The following is a 27939-nucleotide window of genomic DNA, read 5'->3' as shown; positions in this document are numbered from 1 at the left end:
CCGCATTACTACGAGGTTTTTGCGCTCGCAAAACGATGTTTTGAATGGGGGAATTTCACTGCGCGATGATTGGTTCCGTTTCGGGAACCGATTTTCACATCCCGGCGATCAAAACAGCTGATCGTCGGGTTTTCAAAACGGCCGCTGGGTGCTCAAAATGGCTCCCCGCTGTGTTTAGGAGCCATTTTTTGCTGCACAGGCACCCAAAAATGGCTGCCCCTATGGAGGATCTTCGCTGGACGGTGAGTTCTTAGCCGATTGGAACGCATTAACCAGGTTTTAATGCGTTTCAATGGCTTTTTTATTTTCACTTTACGACATTTTCGTTCTACAGCGATTTCGCTGGAACGCATTAATGTCGTAATGCAAGGCACCACGGTATTTCAGAGACTAGGGGCCAACAACTGAGAAAGTCCCAATTCCTTATCTTCATCTTTCTCGAGGCAACTCCCTTAGATGTAGCCACTTTTACCACCATGGCTTAAGAAGAGTGGGTGAAACAGGTAGCTGATTTCTGGGAGAGACATCCCAACAAGTATCAAGGTCTTAAAGGGTTACGGTCTTCATAGGTCATGACTAGAACCTTGAGTTGAGCACAGGAACTAACCCGGAGTCATTGAAGACATGCTAAGGCTGGGGATGCAGGACTGAATTTACGACTCCCAGAAACCAGTCTGGCCACCACATTTTGGACTGTACGGATTTCAAGGGCGGACATATGTAAAGACCATTGTAGTACTCTATTTTAGAAATTACCAATGCATCATTTTTAAAATTCATATCAGAGTGTTGCACAATTCTAAATCAGGGACACACATTAAACAAGCAGAACCAAAAACTAGTAAGTAGACCTCTTATGAATTTTGGAGCCCATTTTAATGGTTGTGGTTTATGTTGACTCAAAACAGCTCCATGACTCTATTGTCCCTTCTCCTTCACTAAACTCTTTATCCTGGAACATGGTAGGTGGGAAAAACAAATGTAAAGATGATGACTTCATTTAATTTATAAACGGTTTTAAAGTAGTTCACTTAGCTATATTAGTTTCTGCAGACACACCTGACAATGTTTCTTAAAAGAGGCATCTACAGTGGTCCCAGAGATCTTCTACCCTTTAAGCCTTAGTCAAAGTCCTTTTTTCTGACTGTCTTCTTGACTTATGATATTTCAACAGTCGAAAGTCCAGAAAGAATTTTTCCTATTCTAATATATATTTAGAAAAGTCTATAAGAGTGCTTCAAGATCTAAACATTCATATTAAAAGGTCTTGTCTTTTAATATGACTAAACATTATTTTAGCTAAAAATGAGTACACACACAAACATATAAATCTTAAAATTATATTAGTATAACTTGAAAAAATTGTATTGTAGAATACACTGGGTAAAGGATGGCCTTAACATTTTAAAAATTTAAAAACAGAAGCCTTTGTGTGCTGCAAGGTCAGAAGAGCAGCCATCGTAAGATCAAATCCACGCGACGGAGTGAGCTCCCGTCGCTTGTCCCAGCTCCTGCCAACCTAGCCATTCAAAAGGATGTAAAAATGCAAGTAGATAAATAGGGACCACCTCGGTGGGAAGGTAATGGCATTTCGTGTCTAATCGTGCTGGCCACGTGACCATGGAAAATGTCTACGGACAAACGCTGGCTCTACGGCTTGGAGACAGGGTGAGCACCGTGCCCTCGAGTCAGGCACGACTGGACTCAATGTCAAGGGGAACCTTTACCTTTACCTAAAATAGAGACAACAAATTGTTTTATGAATTGCAAAAGCATTATAAGCAAAAGATGTTGCATTAATTGTAGCATTTTTAAAAAAATCACATCCGAAAAAATAATCTCACTCAACCAGCAAAGCCCCTCACCTTCCTTCTAATGAGGTTAAGGTATGTGTGTCTCATACTCTATGGGTTTCTCTGTTTCCTCTTGTCCTTTTATATCCTGACCTTTCTCAATAAACTCAAACCACTGTCTCTTATCTGGCTTGTCCTTCCAACAGCAGCAACATCTGTGGTAGGCCTTGATAACGACCCCGGTACAGTCAGATGAAGCAATTCGATACATAGGATTTCTCCTCTCTCACACTGAATTTTTATGAAGTGTGTGTTAATGTGGTTCCCCATCCCTGTGTGTGAGTTCTTTGAGCTCAACTGAAGTCCTTTCAACATTCCATGCATTCAAATGGTTTCTCAAGAGTGCGAGTTATTTTATGGACACTCCGGCTACGATTACAATTGATTTTCCCCCCCACATTCCATGCATTTACATGGTTTCTCACCTTTGCGAATTCTTTGATGTGAATTCAAGCTGTCCAAGTCAATTGATGTTCCATGAAATGATACATTTTCTCACTGTGTGGCTTCTTTGATGTTTACTGAGGCTACTGCTTTGGCTGAAGCTCTTTCCACATTCCATGCATTTATATGGTTTCTCCCCAGTGTGAGTTCTTTGATGGCAACTCAGGTGACCACTCTGACTGAAGCTCTTTGCACACTCCATGCATTTATAGGGTTTCTCCCCTGTATGAGTTCTTTGATGGGAACTGAGGGTACTGCTCTGACTGAAGCTCTTTCCACATTGTAGACATTTGTATGGTTTCTCCCCTGTGTGAGTTCTTTGATGTGAACTCAGGGCACCGCTCTGACTGAAGCTCTTTCCACATTCCATGCATTTATAGGGTTTCTCCCCTGTGTGAATTCTTTCATGTGAACTGAAGGTATTGCTGTGACTGAAGCTTAATCCACACTCCATGCATTTATAGGGTTTCTCCCCGGTGTGAGTTCTTTGATGGGTACTCAGGGCACTGCTGCGACTAAAGCTCTTTCCACATTCCATACATTTATATGGTTTCTCCTCTGTATGGCTTCTTTGATGTTGACTGAGGTTACTGATTTGGCCAAAGCTCATCCCACATTCCATGCATTTATAGGGTTTCTCCCCTGTGTGAATTCTTTGATGTGTATTTAGGGCACTGCTCTGTCTGAAGCTCTTTCCACATTCCATGCATTTATACGGTTTCTCCCCTGTGTGAGTTCTTTCATGCGAACTGAGGTTACAGCTTTGACTGAATCTCAATCCACAGTGCAGGCATTGATATGGTTTCTCCCCTGTGTGAGTTCTTTGATGTGAATCAATAATACGCTTATGACTGCAGCTAAATCCACATTCTGTACATTTATATGGTTTCTCCCCAGTATGTGTTCTTTCATGTGTACGAAGATGATCAATCTGACTGAAGCACTTCCCACATTCCATGCATTTATAGGGTTTCTCCCCTGTGTGAGTTCTTAGATGTACAGTAAGATGACTGCTGTCATTGAAACTCTTTCCACATTTGATGCATTTATAGGGTTTCTCCCCAGTGTGAGTTCTTTGATGTCTATGGAGATGATTGCTGTCACTAAAGCTCTTTCCACATTCCATACATTTATATGGTTTCACCCCTGTGTGGAATCTTTTATGTTTACTGAGGGCACTGCTGTGGCTAAAACTCTTTTCACATTCCATGCATTTGTATGGTTTATCCCCAGTATGAGTTCTTAAAGTGTAAAGTAATGGTAGCATTCTCACTGAAGCGCTTCCTACATTCCCTGAACTTATATGGTTTCTCCCTAGCATGAGTTCTTTGATGATAACGAAGGTATTTACTTTGGCTGAAGCTCTTTTCACACTGCAGATATACAGTTTCTCCCCTCTCAGTTTTCAAATGAAAGATGATTACTATGCATAGTGATACTTCTGTATTTTATGCACTGATTTTGTTTTTCCTTTGCGTGGACTCTGCTATGCGCAGTTAAAATCTGAGATATATATGAATGTCTTTTCTGCCCATGGACATTTTCTTCATCCTTCTTCTAATTTTTCTTCCTGGATGGCGAGGAGTTCTCCAACATCAGCATCCTGTGAAACTGGACATGTGCATTTCCTTATTGTTGCCTAGCTTCCCTTCTAATTGTTTTTTCCCCTTCTTTTTAGAGTTCCTTTTCCTGCTTCACACTTGGTCCTTTTTTGTGGCAGAACAAGTTGCTCTGTATAATTCTGGCTGTTTTATGTGTTACCTGATGAAGAAAAAGAGAAGACGATACCGTGAAGAGTGTCAGGTTCGTGATAAGGATATCTGATTTCCCCCAGGAGTCCTACAGAAATGTATAGACCTCCTAGGCAAAGAACATAAGCCTATAGTTCAGGGATGGTGAATCTATGGCACACATGCCACAACTGGCACACAGAGCCCTCTCTGCGGGCACGTGAGCCATAAGTCGCTGGATCGCTGCTTCCTCCCCACAGCCAAACCTCAGGAGGCAGCTGCAGTGCTGGCACTTTGATAGCTGGTGGGCCAGGATCTGGAGCAGCGGGTGCTGGATTCGGAGTGGGGCTTTGAGGCACCCCTGTGCCCGGGATTCCCCCTTTCACTGCCACTTCTGGTTCCGCCGCCACCCGCTGCCCGCTCTATGTGCCCCCCCCCAGTTTGGGCACGTGAGCCCAAAAAGATTCACCGCCACTGCTATAGTTCATCATAGCTGACATTATCTCAGTGAAGGATTAATCCAAGAAGTAAACCAGAAAAGCTTCTACAAACTTCCTCTGCGTACCTCAGTGTCAGACTTTCCTTTGTTGAAATAATTCCAGGCAATTCCAAATCTTGTTAATCCTGTACGTTATATTAATTTATAACATTTCTAGCTTCGATGGTTAAAAATAGCAAATCCAAAAAAAATAAAAAAATCAGAGACAGTCATACAGTTGTGAGGAAAAAACCATAGCACCTATGCTTAAAAATGTATAAAAACTGAATGTAAGCTTTGGAAAAACACTTGTCTCCATTGTAAGGCTGTAACAAAATCTAGTCAAGAACTTTATTTTATTTTATTTATTTATTTAATTTGTACCCCGCCTATCTAGTCAATATGACCATTCTAAACTTTGGTCATGTTTGAATCAAAAAGGAGGTCATATAAAGGACACATTTTAAAAGCATATGAAAAAGAATACAGTGGTGCCTCAACTTACAACCATAGGCGTAACTCAAAATGGTCATTACGTTGAAGCACCATTTCCCATAGAAATACATTGAAACCCCATTAATCCATTCCGGCCAGAAAAACAAACAAACAAACAAAAATTAAACACTACAAGCCCCATAGGACTGGAGGCCGGAAAACAAACACACCAAAAAAAACCCCCACACTGCCAGCCCCAGCGAAACGCCATGGGGCTGGGGAAAACAAAACACACAACCCCCCACACACACACACACACAGCCAGCCCCAGCGGAATGCCATGGGGCTGGGGAAAAAACACAAACACTCACGCGAACACACAAACACACCGCCAGCCCCAGTAGAACACCATGGGGCTGGGAAAACACACAGACAAAAACAATCCCCCACAGCCAGCCCCAGCAGAACGCTGTGGGGCTGTGGGGGAAAACACACCAAAACACAAAAAACATTACAGCACATACCCACCCAAACCCAAACTCACCCTGTAAAACAGAGTAAATGTACTTACTCAGGAGCAGAAAGCAGCTCCAGGCAGTCCAAAGCCTCCTCCGATTGCATTCTCTCTAACCGCTGGGGCGAAAGAACTACAAAGAAGCAGCCTCTTTGCTGACCAACAGTTAGCAAATTTGAATTCCCCGCCTTTTTTCCCTCCCTTTTTCCTGTCACAACTCGAAGCTCCGGACGCAAGTTGAAGCAAAATTTTGCAGCTGGAGCTGGTCACAACTCAAAATGGTCATAAGTCAGGACATTTGTAAGTCAAGGTACCACTCTATAGCAGGGTACACCACTCTGTACCTCTCTATAGCATTCCATTTAAAAGTAAAAAATAATAATAATTTCAAAGCTTTAAAAGCTTTCTTAAAAATACAGGAAAGAACACCAGAGTCCTTATACTGGGAAAATACAAAATGAAAACTTCATGTTCTAAACATGAAGTTAACACACACAGAAAAATATTTCCTCACCCAGCCTCATGAAAAATCCATTGCTGGCCATGTTTTTATCTTCCAGTTTTCTTAAAGACGTTACGCTGCATCAGTTCCACCCTCTTATCGCACTCCATGAAACCTAAGCATGTGTCTCTCTCCATTCCCTTCCATAGCAGTGTGTGATCTCCCTTTATTTCGATCCCTTTTCTGTATCAGTAGCCAAAACAGATCTCCTGAGAGCGTCCCAGAGAGAGACCACAGCTGCAATACAAGGATAAGTTTTGACATGCAACTAACTCGAGTTACAACCAGCTCCAGTCACAAAATTGTGCTTTGACTTGCAACCGGCGCTTTGAGATACAGCTGGGAAATTTGAACGGCTTCCCCTCCTTTTGTCCTTCAGTTAACCGTTGATCAGTGAAAAGGCTGCTTCTCTGTAGGTCCCTAGCAGACAGATTAACCGCTTTTGCATTAGTTCATATGGTAACTAATGCTTTGAGATGCAACCAGCGCCTTGAGATATGACCAAAAAATGGCCGGAATGGATTAATCACGTTTCAATGTATTCCTATGGGAAATGGTGCTTTGAGTTACAACCAACTTGAATTATGACCATCATCCTGGAATGAATTACCGTATTTTTCACTCCATAAGATGCAGTTTTCCCCCCAAAAAAGTGGGGGAGAAAATATGTGCTTCTTATGGAGCAAATACTGTAAAAAAGGTTTCAGCCACCACCACCCAGAAGCCTCCCACCACCATGCTGGGAGGCCTCTGAACCAGCACCAGAGGCTGCTTGCTGTGGTAGCCACATTGGATCTCACCACTCTGCCATCTGCACTCCTGGTTTTCCAGAATCTGCCCCCTTGGAAGCCAGCAGGGCCAACAGGCGTATGGAAGCAAATTTAAATTACAGAGAGCATTGAAAATAGCCAAGGATCAAAGGGGAAAGAATGATGCTAAAAAGACCAGGGGAAACCACAAACACAGTCCCCCACTACCACAAATTAAGCAGTTGATTTTCCCACATTTGGGGAAATCACAAGGATCAGCATATCCGAAGTGCAATGGATGAGCCTTAACCTGGGAAAACCATTTTTACGATCATGGTATCTCCACTCCCAGATATGAGTTGGAGTGACCCCTGTACCTCCTGCCCCTTTCTGTGCCCTGCGCTCCAAAGGCATGGTGACCCCCCCCCCCCGGCTGCACCTCCTGCTCAGAACAGGGCTGCACAGCCCCAGTCCCGCCACAGGCCAAGAGAGCTCCTCAGTGTTTTCGGGTGCCCCACAGGACCCCCATCAGGGGCTGGGTGTTCTTCCCACAATCCTTCAGTGCACAGATATTAGTATATCTAATGTGCAGGGAAGGCAGGGAAAGCGGGAAATTCAAACTTTCAGTTAGTGAAGAGGCTGCTTGTCTGCTTCCTTGCTAGTCCAAGCGGTTAGAGAGAGAGAGAGAGACTTGGGGCTGCCTGGGACTGCCTGGTATTGTCATTTTAAAATGTAAAATTTAGTTTAAAAGCTGCTTGTTTAGGTTAGTGCTTGGATGAAAAGGTGCTCCGTTTGAGTTGAAACCTGCTTGTGTAGAAGCGTGCATACTTGCTTTAAAAGCTGCTTGTTTTGCTTTAAAATCTGCCTGGGAAGCCTTTCAGACCAGCGCCGATCAGCTGTTAGGTGGGGAGAGGGAGGGGGCAGAAGCAAAGAAGAGCACAAAATGGCTGCTGGCTGTGTGCCGGCTTTTAGCTGTTTGGAACTCTTTTTCAGCTGTTTGGAGGGCTACCAAGGCACTATGAAGAGCTGAGCTCAGTCTACAGTACCTAGTAAGTGGCTTTCTTTTTTTTTTAAGTTTCTGACCTTTTTCCCCATAGGAACACATTAATTAATTTTCAATGCATTCCTATGAGAAATTTGGATTCGACTTGCAAACTTTTCAACTAGTTCTGGGCAGCTAATAGGGAATGTATTTCCAAAGGGTGTTGCAGCAAGGAAACTAACTGTGTTTTATGAGCCAGAACACAAACTTGGCTGCTGATCAAAATTAACCCTGCATACATGGGAAAGCAAAATTCAGTCTTACTTTTAGTTGTTTCCAATTCCTTATGGTTGTGGTATCTCTTTGATATATCTAAATCAGAACAGGGCCAGGAAGTCTCAGAGACACATTTGCTGATACAGTAGTTTGAAAATTAAGAAAGTCAAAATTCTTCGTGACTTCTAACTGGATTACAGTACAGTGGTGCCCCGCATAGCGAGGTTAATCTGTTCCGGATTAACCCTCGCTATGTGAAAACATCGCTAAACGGAACGTAAAAACCCATTGGAACGCATTAAACATCGTTTAATGCGTTCCAATGGGCCCTAAACTTACCGTTCAGCGAAGTTTCCTCCATAGCGGCAGTCATTTTCGCACCCTCGGTAAGTGAGGGGAGGGCGTGAAAATGCTGCGCGCGGCCATTTCGGGGCTTCCGGCGACCATTTTGGAACCGCCTAACAGCTGATCCGCGGGCATCACAAAGCAAAGATCGGTAAGCGAAACGCTTACCGATCGTCGCTATGCGAGTTTTGCCTATTGCGACCGTCGGTATGCCTCCACATTAGCGATCCCGAAAAAGGGATCGCTATGCGGATTCGTCGTTATATGGTGCGCTCGTTAAGCGAGGCACCACTGTACCTGCTTCCTGATTTCAGCTACTAAAGTTTATATTCAATTTTTTTGGCTCTCCAAGAACATTGTTCCTGGCTTTGTGTTGCCTAACCTGTTGTGCCTTGCATGCTATAAATGTTCAATTATGTCAGAAAACCGACATTTGGTCTTATGCTGAGCGTGTGCTACTGCTGGTGAATAGGATCAGGTTAAGCTTTGTGTTGCTGTTCTTTCACATAAACAGTCCGTGAAGCATGGACCAAAGCGTCAAATAAAAATCGCCCATTGGAACCACTGTTTTGTGAATCGCTATAGCGATCGCAAAACCTCATCATCATGCGGATTCGTTTTACGAGGTCATCGTCTAGCGGGGCACCACTGTAATACTTTCACGTTGAACAAACCTCTCTGAGGCACCCTTTAAAATAAGTTTTCATTCTTAAGGCACCGCACAAATTTTGAATTACTGCCAAAGAATACAATCCTGGAGGTAATCTCATTAGGAATCAAACCTCAGGATTTACTTGGTCTTTGATTCATTTGAAATGCATACTGTCTGTCTAGTGAAAGCGTTGTCAACCTTTTAAAAAATTTGAAGTATTACAAGTACAACATGTCTTATGGACTCTGCATGGTTTAATTTATGATGAAGAACCTAAATTGTTCAAAACAACAGAAAGAGAGTTTGCAGTTTATGTCAAAAACACATATTCCTGCCCAGAAATGCAGGAAGATTGAGCTTCGTTGTCCCATGAAAAACATCTGGTATTGTATTCGTTGATCCTTTTAGTATTGTATACTCATTGATACTAACCTTAAATACTGACTTTTAATTGTTGTAAGCCACCTCGGGTCCTTTTTAAGAAGACAGGTGGGTTAAAATACTTTATTGAACAGAACAGAATAGAATCGATTTGGGAGGAAAATAGGAATATGGAAGGAATATGGATGTTGGAATCGACTATGGACTGCTCAATCAAGGAGAAGATGTAAATGAAACCTTTAGTTTATTTATTGATTTTTTTTGCCTTTTCATCCCGCCCAGTTAGCAGTGGCCTTACTACTCTGAGCAGCAGACACAAAAAACTATAATAATAGGGAAAAAATAGGGAGTTACCCCGACTTAGTCACTGTAGGAAAAAGCCAGAGGAACTGAGCAGATAGGCGGGGTATAAATTAAATAAATAAATAAATAAACCAAGGAAGGAAGCGAGCGGGTCTCGTAACAGTAATAAATCCTGCAAAAATAATTGTCAGCAACCAAACAGCAGGTATGCAGCAGCTGAATGACCATGTCTCTTTTTAAACCAAGGGGAAAGGCATCTGTGGGGAGATCAATGCTATTAATTTTGTAGCAGATACTCATGCTGGGAAATTCAGAGTATGCGTTTCTCTCCAGTATCAGGGACTATCTTTTAAAGAGATGGCTCACATATAAGGGCTCACAGTAAATCCCCAAATTAATAACCTTGTTCTAGTCCCTTTTTTGATCCCCAAATAGATTCCCTGAAAAGAGACACCTCTTCCTCATCCACCCCACTGATTCTGCCCCCTAACCACAGGAAAGGGCTTTTTAAAAAATCTCCCTGAGTTTTAACTTCCTCCAGATACTCCCCTCCAAGCCTGTGTCCTCTCCTTCCCTCCGTCTCCACTCCCCATCTTGGAAAAGTTGCTTTTTCAAGTGAGCACTCCTAGGAACCCACTCCTGACCAAGGCAGCACCAGCATCTCAACCGAGGGACTCTGCCAGCCAAGGGGCCGAAAGGAAGAAAACCCCCCCCCCCGACCCTTGGACACGGCTTTGGGATGCGAAGTGAACTGCCCTTTTGTCCAGTCTGAGCACGAGGCCGCCCTGCCCGGCAGCTCCACCTTGGCTGGCCGAGTGGAAGGGGGAGGTCACCAGAGACAGAAACAACTGAAGAACCCAAGCAGTGCAGTTGGAGTAGGATGAGACCTTTCGGTCATTTCTTCCTGGCCTCCCTTTTTCCCATCATGCATGACTGCTAGGCCATACAGCCATTCTGCCAGGACTCTGTGGATGTAGGAACAGCCCCCAATAGTAGCCTCCCCTCCTTGCTTTTCCTGACTTTTCATAAGTGGGGGGGGGGAGGAGAGCCAAACCAAGATACACCCTCTTTGTCCACCAACGGCAACAACAACAACAACAACAACAACAAAAATTAGCCACCAGCCCTCTGAGCCTATGCTGGTTCCCACTGGAAAGCCATTGAAGTGAGGGATTCCGCCATTACCCCTTAATTCTACTCCTCTACAGTTGTCTTGTCGACAAAGGTCCAAATAGTCAAAGCTATGGTTTTTCTAATAGCGATGTATGGAAGTGAGAGCTGGACCATAAAGAAGGCTGACCGCCGAAGAACTAATGCTTCTGAATTGTGGTGCTGGAGGAGGCTCTTGAGAGTCCCCTGGACTGCAAGGAGAACAAACCTATCCACTTTGAAGGAAATCAACCCTGAGTGCTCACTGGAAGGACAGATCCTGAAGCTGAGGCTCCAATCCTTTGGCCCTCTCATGAGAAGACTCCTTGGAAAAGACCCTGATGTTGGGAAAGTGTGAAGGCAAAAGGAGAAGGGGACGACAGAGGACGAGATGGATGGACAGTGTCATCTAAGTCAGGGGTTCTTAACCTTTGAACTGCAACTCCCAGAAACCCCAGCCAGCACAGCTGATGATGAAGGTTTCTGGGAGTTGCAGTCCAAAAACATCTGAGTAACAAAGGTTAAGAACCAGTGATCCAAGTGACCAACATGAATCTGACCCAACTCTGGGAGGCAGTGGAAGACAAGAGTACTCTAGTTCATGGGGTCACGAAGAGTCGGACATGACTTGACAACAACAGTTGTCTTTGGGGGAAGATCCCTTTTCATTGCACGAAACAGTCAGAGGTCTTCCTGTTCTGTGTCATCAAACAGCTCAACGTGGATCACTGTTATCCACACAAAGCAGCGGAGAAATAAAACAGAAGGTCTTCCTGGATCACAGGGAAAGCTTATTTTATTTCATCCATCAGTTTCTCTTTCTTAGATGAGGCATCATGGAGGGACACCAAGATCTGCTTCAGGCTAATAACCATGACAAGGGCTGCCAACTCATGGAGAAAACAGGTGTAAACACCAGATCTGGAGTCTTTTCCTTCCCTTTTCTCCCCCAGCAGTCACAAGGAAAACCCAGCAGGGAGAGTGAGTCTTAGGCCACAGGGAATCCTACGTTAAGCCTCCTGGTGATCCTGGTGATCTCACAGCAGGAGCTTCAAGGGTGACCCTCTCAAAACACCCAAGTCATATTTTTTACAAGGGAAGAGCCTTCCCTGCCCAGAGAAATGTCATTTCTGCAGGGAGGGGGGCCTTGCCCAACACAGACTCACCTGCCTCCTCTTAGCTCTTGGCACCAATTCTGAACTGTTTCTCCATTCCATGCATTAGAGTGGTCCAGCCGCCTAGAGTGGTCCTGAGTTGACTAGATAGGTGGGATATAAATAAAATAAATAAATTTTAGCTCATTCTCGCCCATTCCTTAAAGAAATATTTCAACCTCCATTGTTCTCTCTTTGCCCACAAAGGCACACCCGTTTCCCCCCCCCTGAAATCACCAAGGCTAACAAAGACTTTTGGAGAACTCCAAAGCTTCTTGGTAAGGGCTGGAATTCCAGTTGATCATCTGGCATGGGGGAATCCCCTTGTTCCCTAGAGGTGGGATATGGACCCACGCAGACCGCAGATCTCCTCCATCCAGAATATTCCGAAGTAGGAGACCAACCTCCCCCAAAAAGGCCCACCTTGCAAAGCGGGCTGGGCAATTTGCACACAGGAACGCACAAAAAAGGACTACCTCCCAGTTCCCTGGGAGGTGGGTTATCTATCTATCTATCTATCTATCTATCTATCTATCTATCTATCTATCTATCTATCTATCTATCTATCTATCTATCTATCTACTTCCTTTTTTCTTTTTTATATATCTATCTTTACTTCCTTTTTTTCTTATCTATCTCTATCTAGCCTTCCTTTTTTCTTATCTATCTATTGATCTATTGATGAATCAATCTATACTTCCTTTTTTCTTATATATCTCCCCCCCTCCCTCCCCCAATTTTGCAGCATTTCATCAGGAGAAGGAAGAAAGGTGTAGGCAGGGATTAAAACAAAAGGAAAAGCTTTAAAGCCCACCTTCTGGATGAAAAGCCCCTTCTGTACTTTCAGATCCTCTGGCGGACAAGGAGACCCCCACCCACCTCACCCCCCCTTCAAGGGCCTCCTTCCTCTCTGCAAAGATAAGAGGATGATGACAGGAGGGGGGAAGGACAGACTTCCATTAGCCCCTCCCCCCAACCTCACCCCCCCATTCCAGACGCGTCCCTCCCCCTACTGACCCCTCGCTTTCAGCCCCACCTGGACTTCCTTTTTTTGGGGGGGGGGAGAGAGGGAAGGAGTCCAGAAGAAAAGGAAAGGCATACTGTAAAAGAAGGGAGGCCGCCCGACCTGCGGGAACCCCTGGGGGGGGCTCTTCCAGGGACACGTCCCCCCCAGCCCCCACCACCACGCCCTTCGCTGACCCCTGTCTCCTCCCCCCCAAATTAAGGCAAGCCCCCCCCACCCCCGCCTGGAGGTTCACCGGTTTTCCAGGGGGTCCTTCCACCGGGGGAAAGCTCGCCCTCCTCTTGTGTAGGGCTGTGGGACACTCTAGGAACTCTGCCTCGTCGCCATCTCCTCTCTTTTTCCGGGAGGGTTGGTACTGTCTAGGGATCATATATATATCTATATCTCCGTCCCTCCACCTCTTCTGTATTTCCGGCAGGGACGCTCTAGGATTGAGCCAGGGCATCCTTTGAAAAATATACTTTCTGGATCCATAGAGTTCCCATCCCTAGGGAGGTGGCTGGAATTCTAGAGAGTCTCCCCCTCCGCCCACTCCGGGAGGTGCTCCCTCTTTTCTCTTCCCGCTGGAGCCTCGCTTCAGCTCTTGAGTTCCGGGTGCCTTCAAGTGGAAGCAAGCGCCGGGGGGGGAGGGGCCCTTTGGTTTTGAGGGGGAAGGGGAGGGTAGAGCTCAAAGGTCACCCCCTTCCCTCCTTTCCTTCTTTAATGAAGGATCTCTTCTTGAAAAGACATGTTCTTTCTTCCTTTTCTTGCCCTCCCACCCTCCAAAAAAGGCCAGTGGACTGAACCGTTTTCTGCCCTCCCCCTCAGCTCTCCCAAAAATCCCACGTCCTCCAGGAATGAACTCCTTCGTCCTTTCCAGTTTCGCATTGCCCTTCTTTTTCCCCCATCCCATAAGTTGCGTCCACCACCAACACAGCGACGCACAGGTTTGGGTAAAAAGCGGATCCTTCTGATTTGATTTGTATGTGTGATTCCTGCGAGCTCCACATCAAATCACATATTCCCCCCCCCATGCCTCCACATTTGTCGTTTAATCGTGTCCGACTCTTCGTGACCCTATGGACCAGAGCACGCCATCCCAAAGAAAAGGAAATGCAAGAAAGCAAAGTGGCTGTCCAACGAGGCCTTAGAAATAGCAGAGAGGAGAAGGGAAGCAAAATGCAAGGGAGATACGGAAAGTTACAGAAAATTGAATGCAGACTTCCAGAGAATAGCAAGGAGAGACAAGAGGGCCTTCTTAAATGAACAATGCAAAGAAATAGAGGAAAATAACAGAAAAGGAAAGACCAGAGATCTGTTCAGGAAAATTGGAGATATTAGAGGAACATTTTGCGCAAAGATGAACATGATAAAAGACAAAAATGGGAGGGATCTAACAGAAGCAGAAGATGTCAAGAAGAGGTGGCAAGAATACACAGAGGAATTATATCAGAAAGATTTGGATATCCCGGACAACCCAGACAATGTAGTTGGTGACCTTGAGCCAGACATCCTGGAGAGCGAAGTCAAGTGGGCCTTAGAAAGCCTGGCTAACAACAAGGCCAGTGGAGGTGATGGCATTCCAGTTGAACTATTTAAAATCTTGAAAGATGATGCTGTTAAGGTGCTACATTCAATATGCCAGCAAGTTTGGAAAACTCAACAGTGGCCAGAGGATTGGAAAAGATCAGTCTACATCCCAATCCCAAAGAAAGGCAGTGCCAAAGAATGCTCCAACTACCGTACAATTGCACTCATTTCGCACGCTAGCAAGGTTATGCTCAAAATCCTCCAAGGTAGGCTTCAGCAGTATGTGGACCGAGAACTCCCAGAAGTACAAGCTGGATTCCGAAGAGGCAGAGGAACTCGAGACCAAATTGCTAACTTGCGCTGGATTACGGAGAAAGCCAGAGAGTTCCAGAAAAATATCTACTTCTGCTTCATTGACTATGCGAAAGCCTTTGACTGTGTGGACCACAGCAAACTATGGCAAGTTCTTAAAGAAATGGGAGTGCCTGACCACTTTATCTGTCTCCTGAGAAACCTATATGTGGGACAGGAAGCAACAGTTAGAACTGGTCATGGAACAACTGAGTGGTTCAAAATTGGAAAAGGAGTACGGCAAGGCTGTATATTGTCCCCCAGCTTATTTAACTTATATGCAGAATACATCATGCGGAAGGCTGGACTGGAAGAAACCCAAGCCGGAATTAAGATTGCCGGAAGAAATATCAACAACCTCCGATATGCAGATGATACCACTCTGATGGCAGAAAGTGAGGAGGAATTAAAGAACCTTGTAATGAGAGTGAAAGAGGAGAGTGCAAAAAACGGTCTGAAACTCAACATCAAAAAAACTAAGATCATGGCCACTGGTCCCATCACCTCCTGGGAAATAGAAGGGGAAGATATGGAGGCAGTGTCAAATTTTATCTTCCTGGGCTCCATGATCACTGCAGATGGAGACAGCAGCCCTGAAATTAAAAGACGCCTTCTTCTTGGGAGGAAAGCGATGACAAATCTTAACAGCATCTTGAAAAGCAGAGACATCACCTTGCCGACAAAAGTCCGAATAGTCAAAGCTATGGTTTTTCCTGTCGTGATGTATGGAAGTGAGAGCTGGACCATAAAGAAAGCAGACCGCCGAAGAATTGATGCCTTTGAATTGTGGTGCTGGAGGAGGCTCTTGAGAATCCCCTGGACTGCAAGGAGAACAAACCTATCAATACTAAAGGAAATCAACCCAGAGTGCTCACTGGAAGGACAGATCCTGAAGCTGAGGCTCCAGTACTTTGGCCATCTCATGAGAAGAAAAGAGTCCTTGGAAAAAACCTTGATGTTAGGAAGGTGTGATGGCAAGAGGAGAAGGGGACGACCGAGGATGAGATGGCTGGACAGTGTCTGCGAAGCAACCAACATGAACCTGATACAACTCCGGGAGGCAGTAGAAGACAGAAGGGCCTGGCGTGCTCTGGTCCATGGGGTCACGAAGAGTCGGACACGACTAAACGACTAAACACACACACAGGAGGGGGATGGGAATCAGTGAGAGAGAAAAGGCGGGAAACATGAAGGGGGATGGTGCAGAGAGGGGGGGGCAGGGTAAGGGGAAGTTATAAGGAGAGAGGAGCCCTTGCCTCCGGGCTGGGAAGAGATTTGGACCAAGGACCCTTGGACTGATAGATGGGAAAGGATCAAAATACCAAGGGAAGAGGCCGATTATCAGAGAAGGTCCGCTATTCCCGTACATCCCTCTTACAGGGGAGAAACTGAGGCAAAGGAGTGGAGGAGGAGGATTTAGAGAGGAAAGAGAGAAGGTCGAGGAGGAGAAGCGTAAGAGGAGTGAATGGAGAGTTCTGGCAATGAAGATGGAGGAGTTGAGGTCTGGGGAACATTGGATCAGCCGGGAAATACCCTCTGGGACGACCTTCTCAGAGATGAGGCTGTGCCCCTGTTGCCTGGCCTATCGACCACCCCATTGAGAGACTGGATGACCTCCGATCCACCAGGCCCATAGGGAACGCTAGTTATGGCAACCCTGTTATTGTTGAAGATTGGAAACCCCAGACAGTCCTGTTGACGGAGGGAGACAAAGACTCAGAAATGTTTAAAGGCACTAGTTTATTTGTTCAAGACACAATAAATGTTCCATTGTTAAAAGAGCAACCCCTGACTGACGTTTTTCTTGAAAGGGAGCTAGAATTGGCTCAGGTAACAAGTGAACTCTTACACCCTAGCACATGGCTTTGCAGGGATGCAGAAACACCAATCAGAGATAGGAATCCTTGTGAATCCATGGTTTTTACATACGATCATCCCCAAGCCACTGTTCACTCATGCATCCCATCTGACAGAAATCATGGGACTCCACAGTCATTGTGGGAAAAACAATGAGACAGATCATTCACACTCCTGTTTTTCTTTTGGATGCGAGAACTGGACAGTTAAGAAAGCTAATGGTGGAGGAATGATTCCTTTGAAATGTGGTGCTGGAGGAGAGCTTTGCGGATACCCTGGACTGCCAGAAAGACGAACAAGGGGGTCCTAGATCAAATCAAGTCTGAATTGTCCCTGGAGACGAAAAAGGTTGAAAGGGACTTTGAGGGCATCATGAGAAGACAGGATTCTCTGGGAAAGACAATAATGCTGGGGAAGGCGGAAGGCAGCAGAAAAACAGGAAGACCAAATACGAGATGGGCTGGCCCCCTAAAAGCAGCCCCGGCCTCGGTCCTGATGCATGAGCTGAGCTGGGCTTTTGAGAACAGGACATTCTGGAGATTGCTCTTTCATAGGGTTGTTATAAATCAGGGATGACTTGATGGCAAATAACAGCAAAGCAATGTGGTTGTAATCAACGGAGAGTTGAGATTTCCAGGTTCTAGCCCACAGGAAGCCTCAACCTCATCTTGGCCCGGCCTTTCTCCTCCCGTGTGACCTACCTAACGGGGTTGTGGATGAAGAGGAAGAGCACTGCATACCCTGCTTGGAGCTCACTGGAAATAAGATGGGAGACGAAACTACTAAATAAAATATTAAACAAGAAATCCAGATGCTGTCAGGCTAACTAGGTAGAAGATATCATCATCCAATTATCTTCGTAGAGTTTACCATGTCAAACGTATGCATTAAAAAAATACACATAACAAAAATAGAAATTTAACTGAGAAAGCTTCAGTTTACCCTGATCCAGTGCTCCTCTGATACATTGGATTATAACACCCATGTTCCCCTTAACCTCCCAATACAGTGGTAACTCACTCTCTTCATTCATTAACACGCCCGCCCGCCCCTCCGCTGTGCGCGCACACACACAAACATGTTATCAAGTCTTGAAAAATTACAGGTCTTGTTTCAGCAACCCGGTGAAAGTCGGGAATGGACGTCAATATCCAGCTCAGAAAGTCTTTATTTAAACTGGGAGCAAAAACATCATAAGAGAAAAGAACAACTCAACATAGTAGTTTCTACAGCTTACCTTTACTGCACCACCGTAAGGTAAGATCTGTAACTTACATTCAAAGGTGTGGGTCTCCAACAAGCAAAACAATAATAGCAACAATAATAGGAATAATTATCTAGAGGATTTCGAGCTAATAGATCCACCACTGACATGGTATTCTCCCTCCGACAGCTGCAGGAGAAATGCAGGGAACAACAACAGCCGCTCTTAGTGGCCTTCATAGACCTTACAAAAGCATTTGATCTGGTTAGCAGGGATGGCCTTTTTAAAATACTTCCCAAGATTGGATGTCCATCTCGTCTCCTTAACATCATCAGATCTTTCCATGAGGGAATGAAAGGCACTGTAGTTTTTGACGGCTCAACATCAGACCCCTTTGACATCCGAAGCGGAGTGAAACAGGGCTGTGTCCTCGCACCAACACTTTTTGGGATCTTTTTTGCTGTCATGCTGAAGCATGCCTTTGGAACTGCAACCGAGGGTGTCTATCTCCGGACTAGATCAGACGGAAAGCTCTTTAATCTCTCCAGATTGAGAGCGAAGACCAAAGTCCAACTGAAATGCATGCGGGACTTCCTCTTTGCAGATGATGCAGCCATCGTTGCCCACTCTGCTGAAGACCTCCAACAACTCATGAATCGTTTCAGCAAGGCCTGCCAAGACTTTGGACTAACAATCAGCCTGAAGAAAACACAAGTCATGGGCCAGGGCGTGGACTCACCTCCTTCCATTACCATCTCTACACAAGAATTGGAGGTTGTTCATGACTTTGTGTACCTTGGCTCAACCATCTCTGACACCCTCTCTCTGGATGTCGAGCTGGATAAACGCATTGGCAAAGCAGCCACCATGTTCTCTAGACTCACAAAGAGAGTATGGCTCAATAAGAAGCTGACGACACATACAAAGATCCAAGTCTATAGAGCCTGTGTCCTAAGCACACTCCTGTACTGCAGCGAGTCCTGGACCCTTTGTGCACGGCAGGAGAGGAAGCTGAACACGTTCCATATGCGTTGCCTCCGACGGATTTTTGGCATCACCTGGCAGGACAAAGTCCCAAACAGAGTAGTCCTAGAACGAGCTGGAATTTTCAGCATGAATACATTGCTGAAACAGCGACGTCTACGTTGGCTTGGGCACGTCGTGAGAATGGCTGATGGTCGGATTCCAAAGGACCTCCTGTATGGAGAATTAGTGCAGGGAAATCGCCCCAGAGGGAGACCACAGCTGCGATACAAGGACGTCTGCAAGCGAGATCTGAAGGCCTTAGGAATAGACCTCAACAGATGGGAAACCCTGACATCTGAGCGTTCAGCCTGGAGGCAGGCACTGCATCGTGGCCTCTCCCAATTTGAAGCGACCCTTGCCCAGCAGGCCGAGGCAAAGAGGAAATCACAAAAGCAGCAAAACCAGGGAGCTGGACAGGGGACAGATTGGATTTGTCTTCAGTGTGGAAGGGATTGTCACTCTCGAATTTGCCTCCTCAGCCACACTAGACGCTGTTCCAAGTCCTCCATACAGAGCACGCTACCATAGTCTTTCGAGACTGAAGGATGCCTAACTATCTAGAGGCAAATGAGGGGGAACCTCACCAGTCAGAACTGCATGTCCTGCAGCAAAATCATCTCTGGAGGTGAATGCAGGTGAATCCATACCTGCCAAAGTGGGCACGTGCAAAGGAGACCGATCGGGTGCCAGATATTGAAGGACCATCTGCATGTTGCCCCCAATGCCCTCCAAGTGCCCACCTACCTTCCTCCCACCCCGATTCCTTGGGGTCATTCTCCCAGCACCTTCAGGATCCCACCAGCTTGGCACCAGGGCCAGGCATGTCTTTCTCCCAACAGGCCCTCAAAAAGTGGCCTCCTCAGTGCTGCAGGGTGGGCCTGATCCACCATCCACCCAGCATCCATCTCCTGCCCCTTCCTGCCTTCCAGCCAGCCACTTCTTCAAGACTCCCGGGCAAACAAGGAAAGGGATCCTTCACTTATTAAAAGAAGAAAGGCAGCAGAACTAGAGATTGTGTATGTGTGAGCGAGAGTGAGTGAAGGGGTGGGTGGGAGAATGGTCGTCTTTAGTCTTCAATACATTGATGATGAAGAAGAGAAGGCTTCAGCTCGGCTCTTATACAGACCCTACTGAGATAAAAATTAAAGGTATAGGGGAGTCATGTGTCCAACAGACTATGTTATAGTGTTTGCTATAAACTGTGTCTTTGACCATCCAGGAGATGCTGGAACCCATCCCCTGCAGATATGATGGTCCCTACTGTATTCAGGAATTATGAACAGATCATTCCCTTCTCTGATGGGAGAACAGGCAGTCAGAAAAATCACCTGTGGCACTTCCTCCATCATGGGTCTCTGAGGGAATTTCCCCCCACATTAGGAGGGCTTAAAGCTTTTTTGGTGCCAAGTGGGTTTGTTCATGCTTAACGAGATTCGAGCGAGAGCCAAAACCTTTGTCACACACCGGGCAATGAAACGGCATCTCCCTTTTGTGGGTTCCCTGGTGCCCGGCAAAGGTTCGTTTATCCCGGAAGCTTTTGGGACAGAGAGCGCACTGGAAGGGCTTCTCTCCCGTATGGATCTTCTTGTGCTGGAACAGGCCAGCATTCTGGGAAAATCTTCTCCCGCACTCCGAGCAGAGATAAGGCTTCTCGCCTGTGTGACACCTCTGGTGTATCTTGAGGGACGAGGCATCGCTGAAGCACTTGGCACAGTCCTTGCACTTGTACGGCCTCTCACCTGTGTGGATCCGCTCATGCACGGTGAGGTTCGTGCGATGGCGGAAGCACCTTCCGCAGGCCGAACACGGATAAGGCTTCTCCTCCGTGTGGATCCGCCTGTGCACGTGGAAGGCCGACATGCTCCGGAAGCCTTTCCCGCAATCAGAACACTCGTGGGGCTTCTCTCCGGTGTGGATCCTCAGGTGTCGGATCAGGTCATGCTTGAGCAAGAAGCTCCGTGTACATGTGGTGCAATGATGGGGCTTCTCCCCCGTGTGGATCTTGTGGTGAGAAACAAGCCTGGTCCTGTTGCAAAAGCGCTGCCCACATTCAGGGCAAACAAATGGCTTCTCTTGGGCATGGGTTTCTTCATGGGTGCTCAGGAGCGACCATTGGGTGAAGCTTTGCCCACATTCTGGGCAGCTGTAGGGCTTCTTGACTCCATCATGACTACTCTGATGAGCCACCAGGACCTCAGGGCATGTACGGATTCTCTGCTGTTCCGATTTCTTCATTTCTGGTGTTGGTTTTCTGCTGGTTCTGGAAGAGTCTCCTTTTTCGGGATTCTGGGAAACTGGCTGTTCTATTTTAAGCACCAGGATCCGGCAGATTCCCTTCGATTTCTCTGGCCGACCTTTCTCCTTCAAAAACAGCCTCTCTGCCTCAGCTGGAAGAAGAATAGAAGTGTAACAATGCAGGATTTCCCTTACAAGAGCTGTAAGCTTTTTATCTTATTTGGCCTCTTCTTTCACAGACTGCACCCTGCTCTTTCAGAGGCAGGAAGTGGAAGCCCCCAAAAGCTCGGGTCAAATCAACCTCGCTATTTTTTAGAAGTTCCTCTGGGCATTTCCAAGACAGAAGGTTTTGTTTTCACCTCAACCTTTCACTCGGCACCCTAAGATAGGTAAAGATAAAGGTTCTCCTTGACATTTAGCCCAGTCGTGTCTGACTCTAGGGCATGGTGATCATCCCCATCTCCAAGCTGTATAGCTAGTGTTTGTCCGTAGACAGTTTCCGTGGTCACATTTATCTACTTGCATTTTTACATGCTTTCGAACTGCTAGGTTGGCAAGAGCTGGAACAAGCGAGGGGAGCTCCCTCCATTGCGTGGATTCGACCTTATGACTGCTGGTCTTCTGACCTCGCAGCACAGAGGCTTCTGTGGTTTAACCACCACCCTAAGATACCTTCCTTTTAAAAAGTCAGTTTCCGATTGCTCTCTTTAGAATGTTCCAACGCTCCCTGGCCAGCAAGGTGGCCTCCCCGCTCATCCCTCAGTCGAGCCTTGCTTGACTTGGCTGCCATTCAAGCCATGCGGGGATCTAGTAACCAAAAAGGGGCGGAAGTCTATAGCCACTGGAGGGCAACCTCTGCATTTAAAGACAGCCAGATTTTGAATCCAGGGCTCTTTTCAGGCAGATACTTCTACCCAGATTGTATTTCATTTTAGGGCTTTGAAGACTCTATACCTGGAGCAATTTCCTGCACACACCACATCTCCAATCTTGAGCTACAAAGCTACCTGGGACTTTTTGTTTTCCCCCCTGAGCCATTTGCTCAAAAGATACATGAATACACTCCCCCCTCACCCCCGTGACTAACTTCTGTTCTGATCTGGTGCTGGTGAACGGAAATCGGGAGCACCTGCTTTGCCACCTCCAGTGTGGACTATTCTTCTATCACTGTTATTCTTCTTGTTGTGTGTGTCTGTGCGTGGGTGTACACCTCACCCACTCACCCAGAGTGTCACAAAAAGGCAAAACCTTTGTTGCACCTTAAAGTTTGTTCTATTCAAATATAAGATTCCATGGATTAAGTTCACTTCCTGGCCACACGCTACTTCCGGCGGCCGTCAGTCATTTTGGCTAGTGGTGCTGCAAGGGTGTGTTCCGCCCGAAGGAGTTCAAAAATGACCAATCATCCAACGAGGCAACACCAAACATGGTGGGCTAATGACAGATACACTGAGCCCATCCCCCCACTTCTGACATGCTCAGATTTACCTCCTGTGCCTCCAGAACCTTTTTCAGGCGAGACCACCCAATAATGCCACAAAACATCTCAGCCTGTCCAGTTTCTGGGATAATTATTAGAAATAGCCTTACCCAGAGAGGCCAGGTGGCCCTTGATCTCCTCCAGGACTTCCCGATAGAGGGCCTTCTGGCCTGGGCCCAGCAGCGCCCACTCCTCCACTGTGAAGGACACAGCCACCTCCTCTAAGCTCATCAGATCCTGAAAGAAGAAGAGCCGGATTTTAGAAGAGGGGAATACACAACGGCCAGCCGTTCTCCTGCATGGTCTGAAGTAAATTTCAAGGGAACAAGAGAGAAGGGCATAACATCTGGCCTGGAAAAGAGAAAACCAACAGGAGAAAACAGCTTTCCGTCTCCAGAAAGAAAAATAATGTTTACTAACCATATTAAAAGGAACATACAGTCTTCCTTAGATCTTTGTAAGCTTCCTCTCCTACCTGATCTGGCTGGAGTGCTCCTGTCTCCTCTCCTGTGGGAGAATCCCTGGAAAAAGGCTGCAGGCCCATCACGCCACCTTTAAGGGAGACACAGAAGATGGGTCAGTACTGCATGCTTCACAAGCCCATGGCAAATAAATTTTGCTGAACAATTAAAGTACAGTAGTGCCTTGTTCGACGAGGATAATCCATTCCAGCAAAATCACTGTTAACCAATATTCTCGTCAAGCGAAATAAAATATCCCATTGAAATGCAATGAAAACCCGTTCAATGCAATCCAATTGGCTGAATAACTCACTGTCCAACGAAGATCCTCCGCAGGGCGGCCATTTTCAGCTCCCTGTCTTGCAAGAAAACCTTCCTAAACACAGCGGGGAGCCATTTTGTACACCCGGTGGCCATTTTGAAACCCGACAATCAGCTGGTTTTGATCGTCGTAATGTGAAGAATCGGTTCCCGAAGCAGGCAACCGATCATCGCAAAGAGAAAAAACCCCAAACATCGTTTTGCGATCACAGAAGCAATCACAAAAACTTAATCGTTAAGCAATTTCCTCGTCTAATGAGGTAATCGTCAAGCGGGGCACCACTATATATACAGAGAGAACAGCATAAACGTGCTATACTCATTTCTTATTTCTCCTGCAAAGAATACACGGGCTTGAAGTACAGAATCATACATCTGTAGAGGTGGAAGGGAATTCTCAGATTATCTAGTCTGACGTCCTGCCGATGGAGTGAATTTACAAGGACAGAACCCCTGACAGACAGATGACCCTCCTGGCCTCTTGCTGGACAGTCCACCACCATCCAGTCCATGCTTGACCTCTTCCCTCCCTCCCTCGAAACTCTTTCTGACTCGACCGCCTGTCAAATAGGTGGAGATGGCTCTCTCCTGCCTGTCTGACCTTCTCCATGTTGATTCATACCCAAATCCCTCCACTGTTCTTTAAAAGATTTGTTTTTTTTAGACCCATGCTTACTTTTATTGCCCGTCTCCGGATACTTTTCAGCTTCTCTCGAACTGGAATCTGAAATTTCCATTTAAACTCAGAAACAAGCATGCCTTTCCAGGCTGACAAGGGGGAGGACGGTTTTATCGGATTAATTTCCAGAGAAGCAGATCCGTTTTAATCTATCTGAGAATGTTGGTACAAATTAGAGAATGGGGGGAGGGGAAAAGGACCAAAATAGGGGAGGACACAAAATTTCGGCAGTTTAAAAAGACTTTAGAGTGAGTTTTCATGATAAAAGTGAATTTCTTCAAACAGAAAGAGTTCCAATATAAGTTCTCTATTACAGGGACTATTATAAACAAGAGAACAAAGTAATAATACTGCTTACAGAGAACATAGTTTTTGAATTCCTTCCGTATGAAGGAGTTTGATCAATGAAAGCTCACACAGAAACAGAACTGTGAGTCTTATTGCGTTGCAATTTTGTCTATGCTGGCTGGATAGCTCAGTGGTTTAGGTATCTGACCGCAAAGCCAGGGGGGCAGGAGTTTGATTTCCCCACTGTGCTTCCTGGGAGGAGGGCCAGCCTGTGTGGCCTTGGGCAAGCCGCACGGTCCCCCCGTGGGTCAACCAAGTTGGAGTTTGTTGGATCTTTAACCTCGAAAACCCTGAAAAGGGTCACTATAAGTCAGAATCGACTTGATGGCATGCCATTAATATGGTTAGTACCAATTTTGTCTATGGCCTCTACCTGCACTTGGTAATCAACCCACCATCACGTGGATGGGTATAAATAGGACAGTCACAATATTATTGAAGGTATGGGCTCTGCTTAGCAAGGGCATGAGAAGGCCAAATGTAGGTGCTGTTATCAAGTGTTGAGAGTTTTGATCTGAAAAATGTATTAAATATACATCGAACACGGTAATTGCAGACCTCCTCAGAGTGCCTGGGACTGTCCTCCGTTTTTAAGAGATTGGCCGTAAATTCTGAAAGGCTAGCTTGCAAACCCACGCATCTGCTGCAGATGTTTCCTTCTAAGAAGCTAGCTTAGCCTCTACGCTTTCGGCCACATGAATTTAGGATATTACTTCATTTTGCACATAAATAAGGTGACATCATTTTCTCCAGCTGTATAACATCGTCTTCAACCTTGGTACCCACCTGAATCCCCTTAGTACATGACTCAGGTTCTATCAGCCATTTTTACTGTTCACTATACAACATTATATTTAATACATTTTTCAGATCAAAACTCTCAACACTTAATAACAGCACCTACATTTGGATTTGCCCACAAGAACTTGAGGCACAGCCTTGAAGAAGATAAATAAATAAAAATAAATAAATACATAAATAAAATAATAAATAAAGATGATTTATCATTGAAAGCTTCCTATTTGTTCTCTCATGTTGTTTTATGTTCTTAATGGCTGATTAATGGTATCACTTACTCCTGTATTTGTACTATTTCTATGACCTTATTCTGATTTTTCCATCAAACATTGTGCTTTCTTTGAACTGCTGAGGGGAAACACCTTACAGAACTAATGCCAGGTTGGATCCTGGCCCCTTCTCAAAGCTCACATCTGGAGATCCTACAGTAAACAGCATAGGCTAAAACCCAGTAGGAAAGTTCAGCTGGAGCGGGCCCACGGAACCAGTGGAAATCTGGTGGGTCACCCGCTCTGTCAGTTCCTTCGAACCAAGGGACCCACCCTGGTTGAGACCTCTTAGTGGATCCCAGCCACTGTATTTCACTATTGAAAACTAGTCAAGGCAGCTGACTTATAACACTGGATAGAGCTCAACACCTCCTTACTCTTTGAAACCCACCTTGACACTTAGCGAAGTAGAAGAGATAGAGCTTGATGAGTTTTCTCAAGAAACCAAGTTTGAGCCCTTACCTTGCCATTCCACTTTTCGTTCCCTGTCCAGCATAATCCAGTGGAGGGATTTCTGGCTCTGCCTTATTCCAAAAGGCTCCCGTGGAAATCCCGCAGCTCCGTGTTAAGTTCCAAGCAGGAGTATAAGCTAACGGTTAAAACAGAATAAAAAAGCAAAATCTGGAGGGGGAGGAGGAAGAGTATTAAAATTAGAACTGGGCCTTGAGCCAATGTTAAATCAGTTTAAATCAAAATAGAGCACAACATGACACACTCAGATAAAAAAAAGGGGGAGGGGGGGCTCGCCATGAAAATATCTTTTAAAAATCATGTCTGGAGGGTGTTTCCTTCCCTCCCACCTCACTGCACGATTTCAAAACATGACAGGTATTTGGGGGGGGGGGTTTGAGAAGAATGCACCCCAATTTAACCAAATAAGCAAGCCCACCCTCTGGCTAGAAAGGACAGACATACAGACAATCATATATTCCTTACACACACACACACACACACACACCAGACTCAACCCCCGGGGACTATTTGAGAGAGGGGCCCCCTTCCCCCGTCGCCTCCTAGCCCCTCCAAGTTTTGGGGTCCCCTACGCCCCCAAAGCACTTTGTACTCACCAGGTGCCTCCAAAAATGAACGTGGGGGTGGAGAAGGAAGGATGATGAGGATGATGGTGATAATAATGCTAGGGCGAGGCAAGAGGCTGCCAGGCGCCAACTTTTTCAACCCCCTCCAAAACCTCTTTTCTTCCTTTCACTCACCCGCTCCGTGCCTGCCTTAACTTTTTTTTGCACCAGAGAGCACGTGAGTGGGGAGGAAGAGGAGGAAGACCACCGGAAGCAGGGAAGGGGCCTTGCTAGGCAGACCTTCTGGCGCCAGACTCGCTGGCCTTAACCCTTGCAGGCGCCCGGCCGAGGCACCTGGAGACCCAACCTCACTCTGTGATCTCTTGGCTTCTGTGGTTCTGCCTCAAATCTTTCACCAGGCAGCATATCTGATGGTTTTAGGGTGGAGGGGAGGGATAAAGGAAGAAGCAGCACCCCACCCCATTCTGCAACCTGAGGCCAGCCCTCCTGCCCCCCCCCCGGTCTTGGGGGGATGGGGGGCAATCCTTGCCTGATGGCAGAGTTTGGGATTTCTAGTCAAGTGGTGCTAGCTAGATCACTCAGTAGTTTAGGGAGCCAGAGGTACAGAGCTCGAATCCCCCCTGTGGAAAAGAGCCAGCCTGGGTAGCCTTGGGCAAAAGCTGGATAGTGATCCCAGTGCACACCCACACACCCAGAAGAAGGGAAGGAGAAAACGTTTTACAGTGGTGCCTCGCTAGACGATAATCCGTTCCACTGAAATCGCTGTTTAGCGAAATCATTGTCTAGCATAAAGCATTTCCCCATTGGAATACATTGAAACCTGTTTAATGCATTCCAATGGGGAAGAATCGTCGTTGTCTAGCGAGGATTGGCCATAGGAAAGCCGCTTTGCGAACCGCCAATCAGCTGTTTAAATCGCTGTCTTGCGAAGCTGAGGTCCCGAAAACACCCGTTTTGCGAGCGCGGAGGGAGCTGTCAAAATTGTTGTCCAGCGAAAATTGGTTTGCGAAGCAGGGACAAAAACATGGTCCAGCGAAATTCCCCCATAGGAATCACTGTTTTGCGAATCACGGTAGCGATCGCAAAAAGTCAATGTCTAGCAAAAAAGCTTTCATGCGGGGGTAACTGTCTAGCGAGGCGCCACTGTACCTGGAAAACCATGAAACGGGCACCATAAGTCAGAATGGACTTGACGGCACAATATCGTTCAAAAAACACCAGACACAGTCCGTTGAAAACATTGACATATAACAGATACATGTTTCAACAAAGTATTTCTGATACCTTTCAACGACCATTAAGAATATGACCCACAAAAAGTGTTAACCAAAAACCTAAGCATGGTCTGCCCTCAAAGGCTACTGGATCCTATAGGATTCCAGGACTCCATGAG

General features: G+C 46.1%; 2 protein-coding genes and 1 non-coding gene across 3 annotated transcripts in view; all 3 read right to left on the bottom strand.

Annotated features, from left to right (window-relative positions):
- LOC110070750 (uncharacterized) overlaps positions 1-13350 on the bottom strand; it is a 35133-nt gene extending 21783 nt beyond the window's left edge. Inside the window, exons 1-3 of the mRNA XM_078386439.1 lie at positions 13207-13350; positions 11960-12051; positions 2319-4058 (exon numbers count right to left, since the gene is read on the bottom strand). Coding sequence (XP_078242565.1) covers positions 2319-3618 — 1300 coding nt within the window. The 5' untranslated portion in view covers positions 3619-4058; positions 11960-12051; positions 13207-13350. The remainder of the gene's footprint in view (positions 1-2318; positions 4059-11959; positions 12052-13206) is intronic.
- LOC140705035 (U1 spliceosomal RNA) lies at positions 6902-7065 on the bottom strand. Its single transcript, XR_012084605.2, has one exon. It is a non-coding gene; the product is annotated as a U1 spliceosomal RNA (small nuclear RNA).
- A 4488-nt stretch (positions 13351-17838) lies between the features above and the next one.
- On the bottom strand, positions 17839-26866 carry LOC110070747 (uncharacterized). Its single transcript, XM_020778466.3, has 5 exons — positions 26577-26866; positions 25972-26130; positions 23109-23185; positions 22744-22870; positions 17839-21305 (listed from the first exon to the last, which is right to left on the bottom strand). The coding sequence occupies exons 2-5, from the start codon at positions 26003-26005 to the stop codon at positions 20305-20307; spliced, it is 1239 nt and encodes a 412-aa protein (XP_020634125.3). The 5' UTR covers positions 26006-26130; positions 26577-26866; the 3' UTR covers positions 17839-20304.
- Positions 26867-27939: the final 1073 nt, after the last annotated feature.

Source organism: Pogona vitticeps, chromosome 2 (assembly GCF_051106095.1).
Source record: "Pogona vitticeps strain Pit_001003342236 chromosome 2, PviZW2.1, whole genome shotgun sequence".
NCBI classification, from domain to species: domain Eukaryota; kingdom Metazoa; phylum Chordata; class Lepidosauria; order Squamata; family Agamidae; genus Pogona; species Pogona vitticeps.
This window is presented reverse-complemented; position numbering and strand designations above follow the sequence as displayed.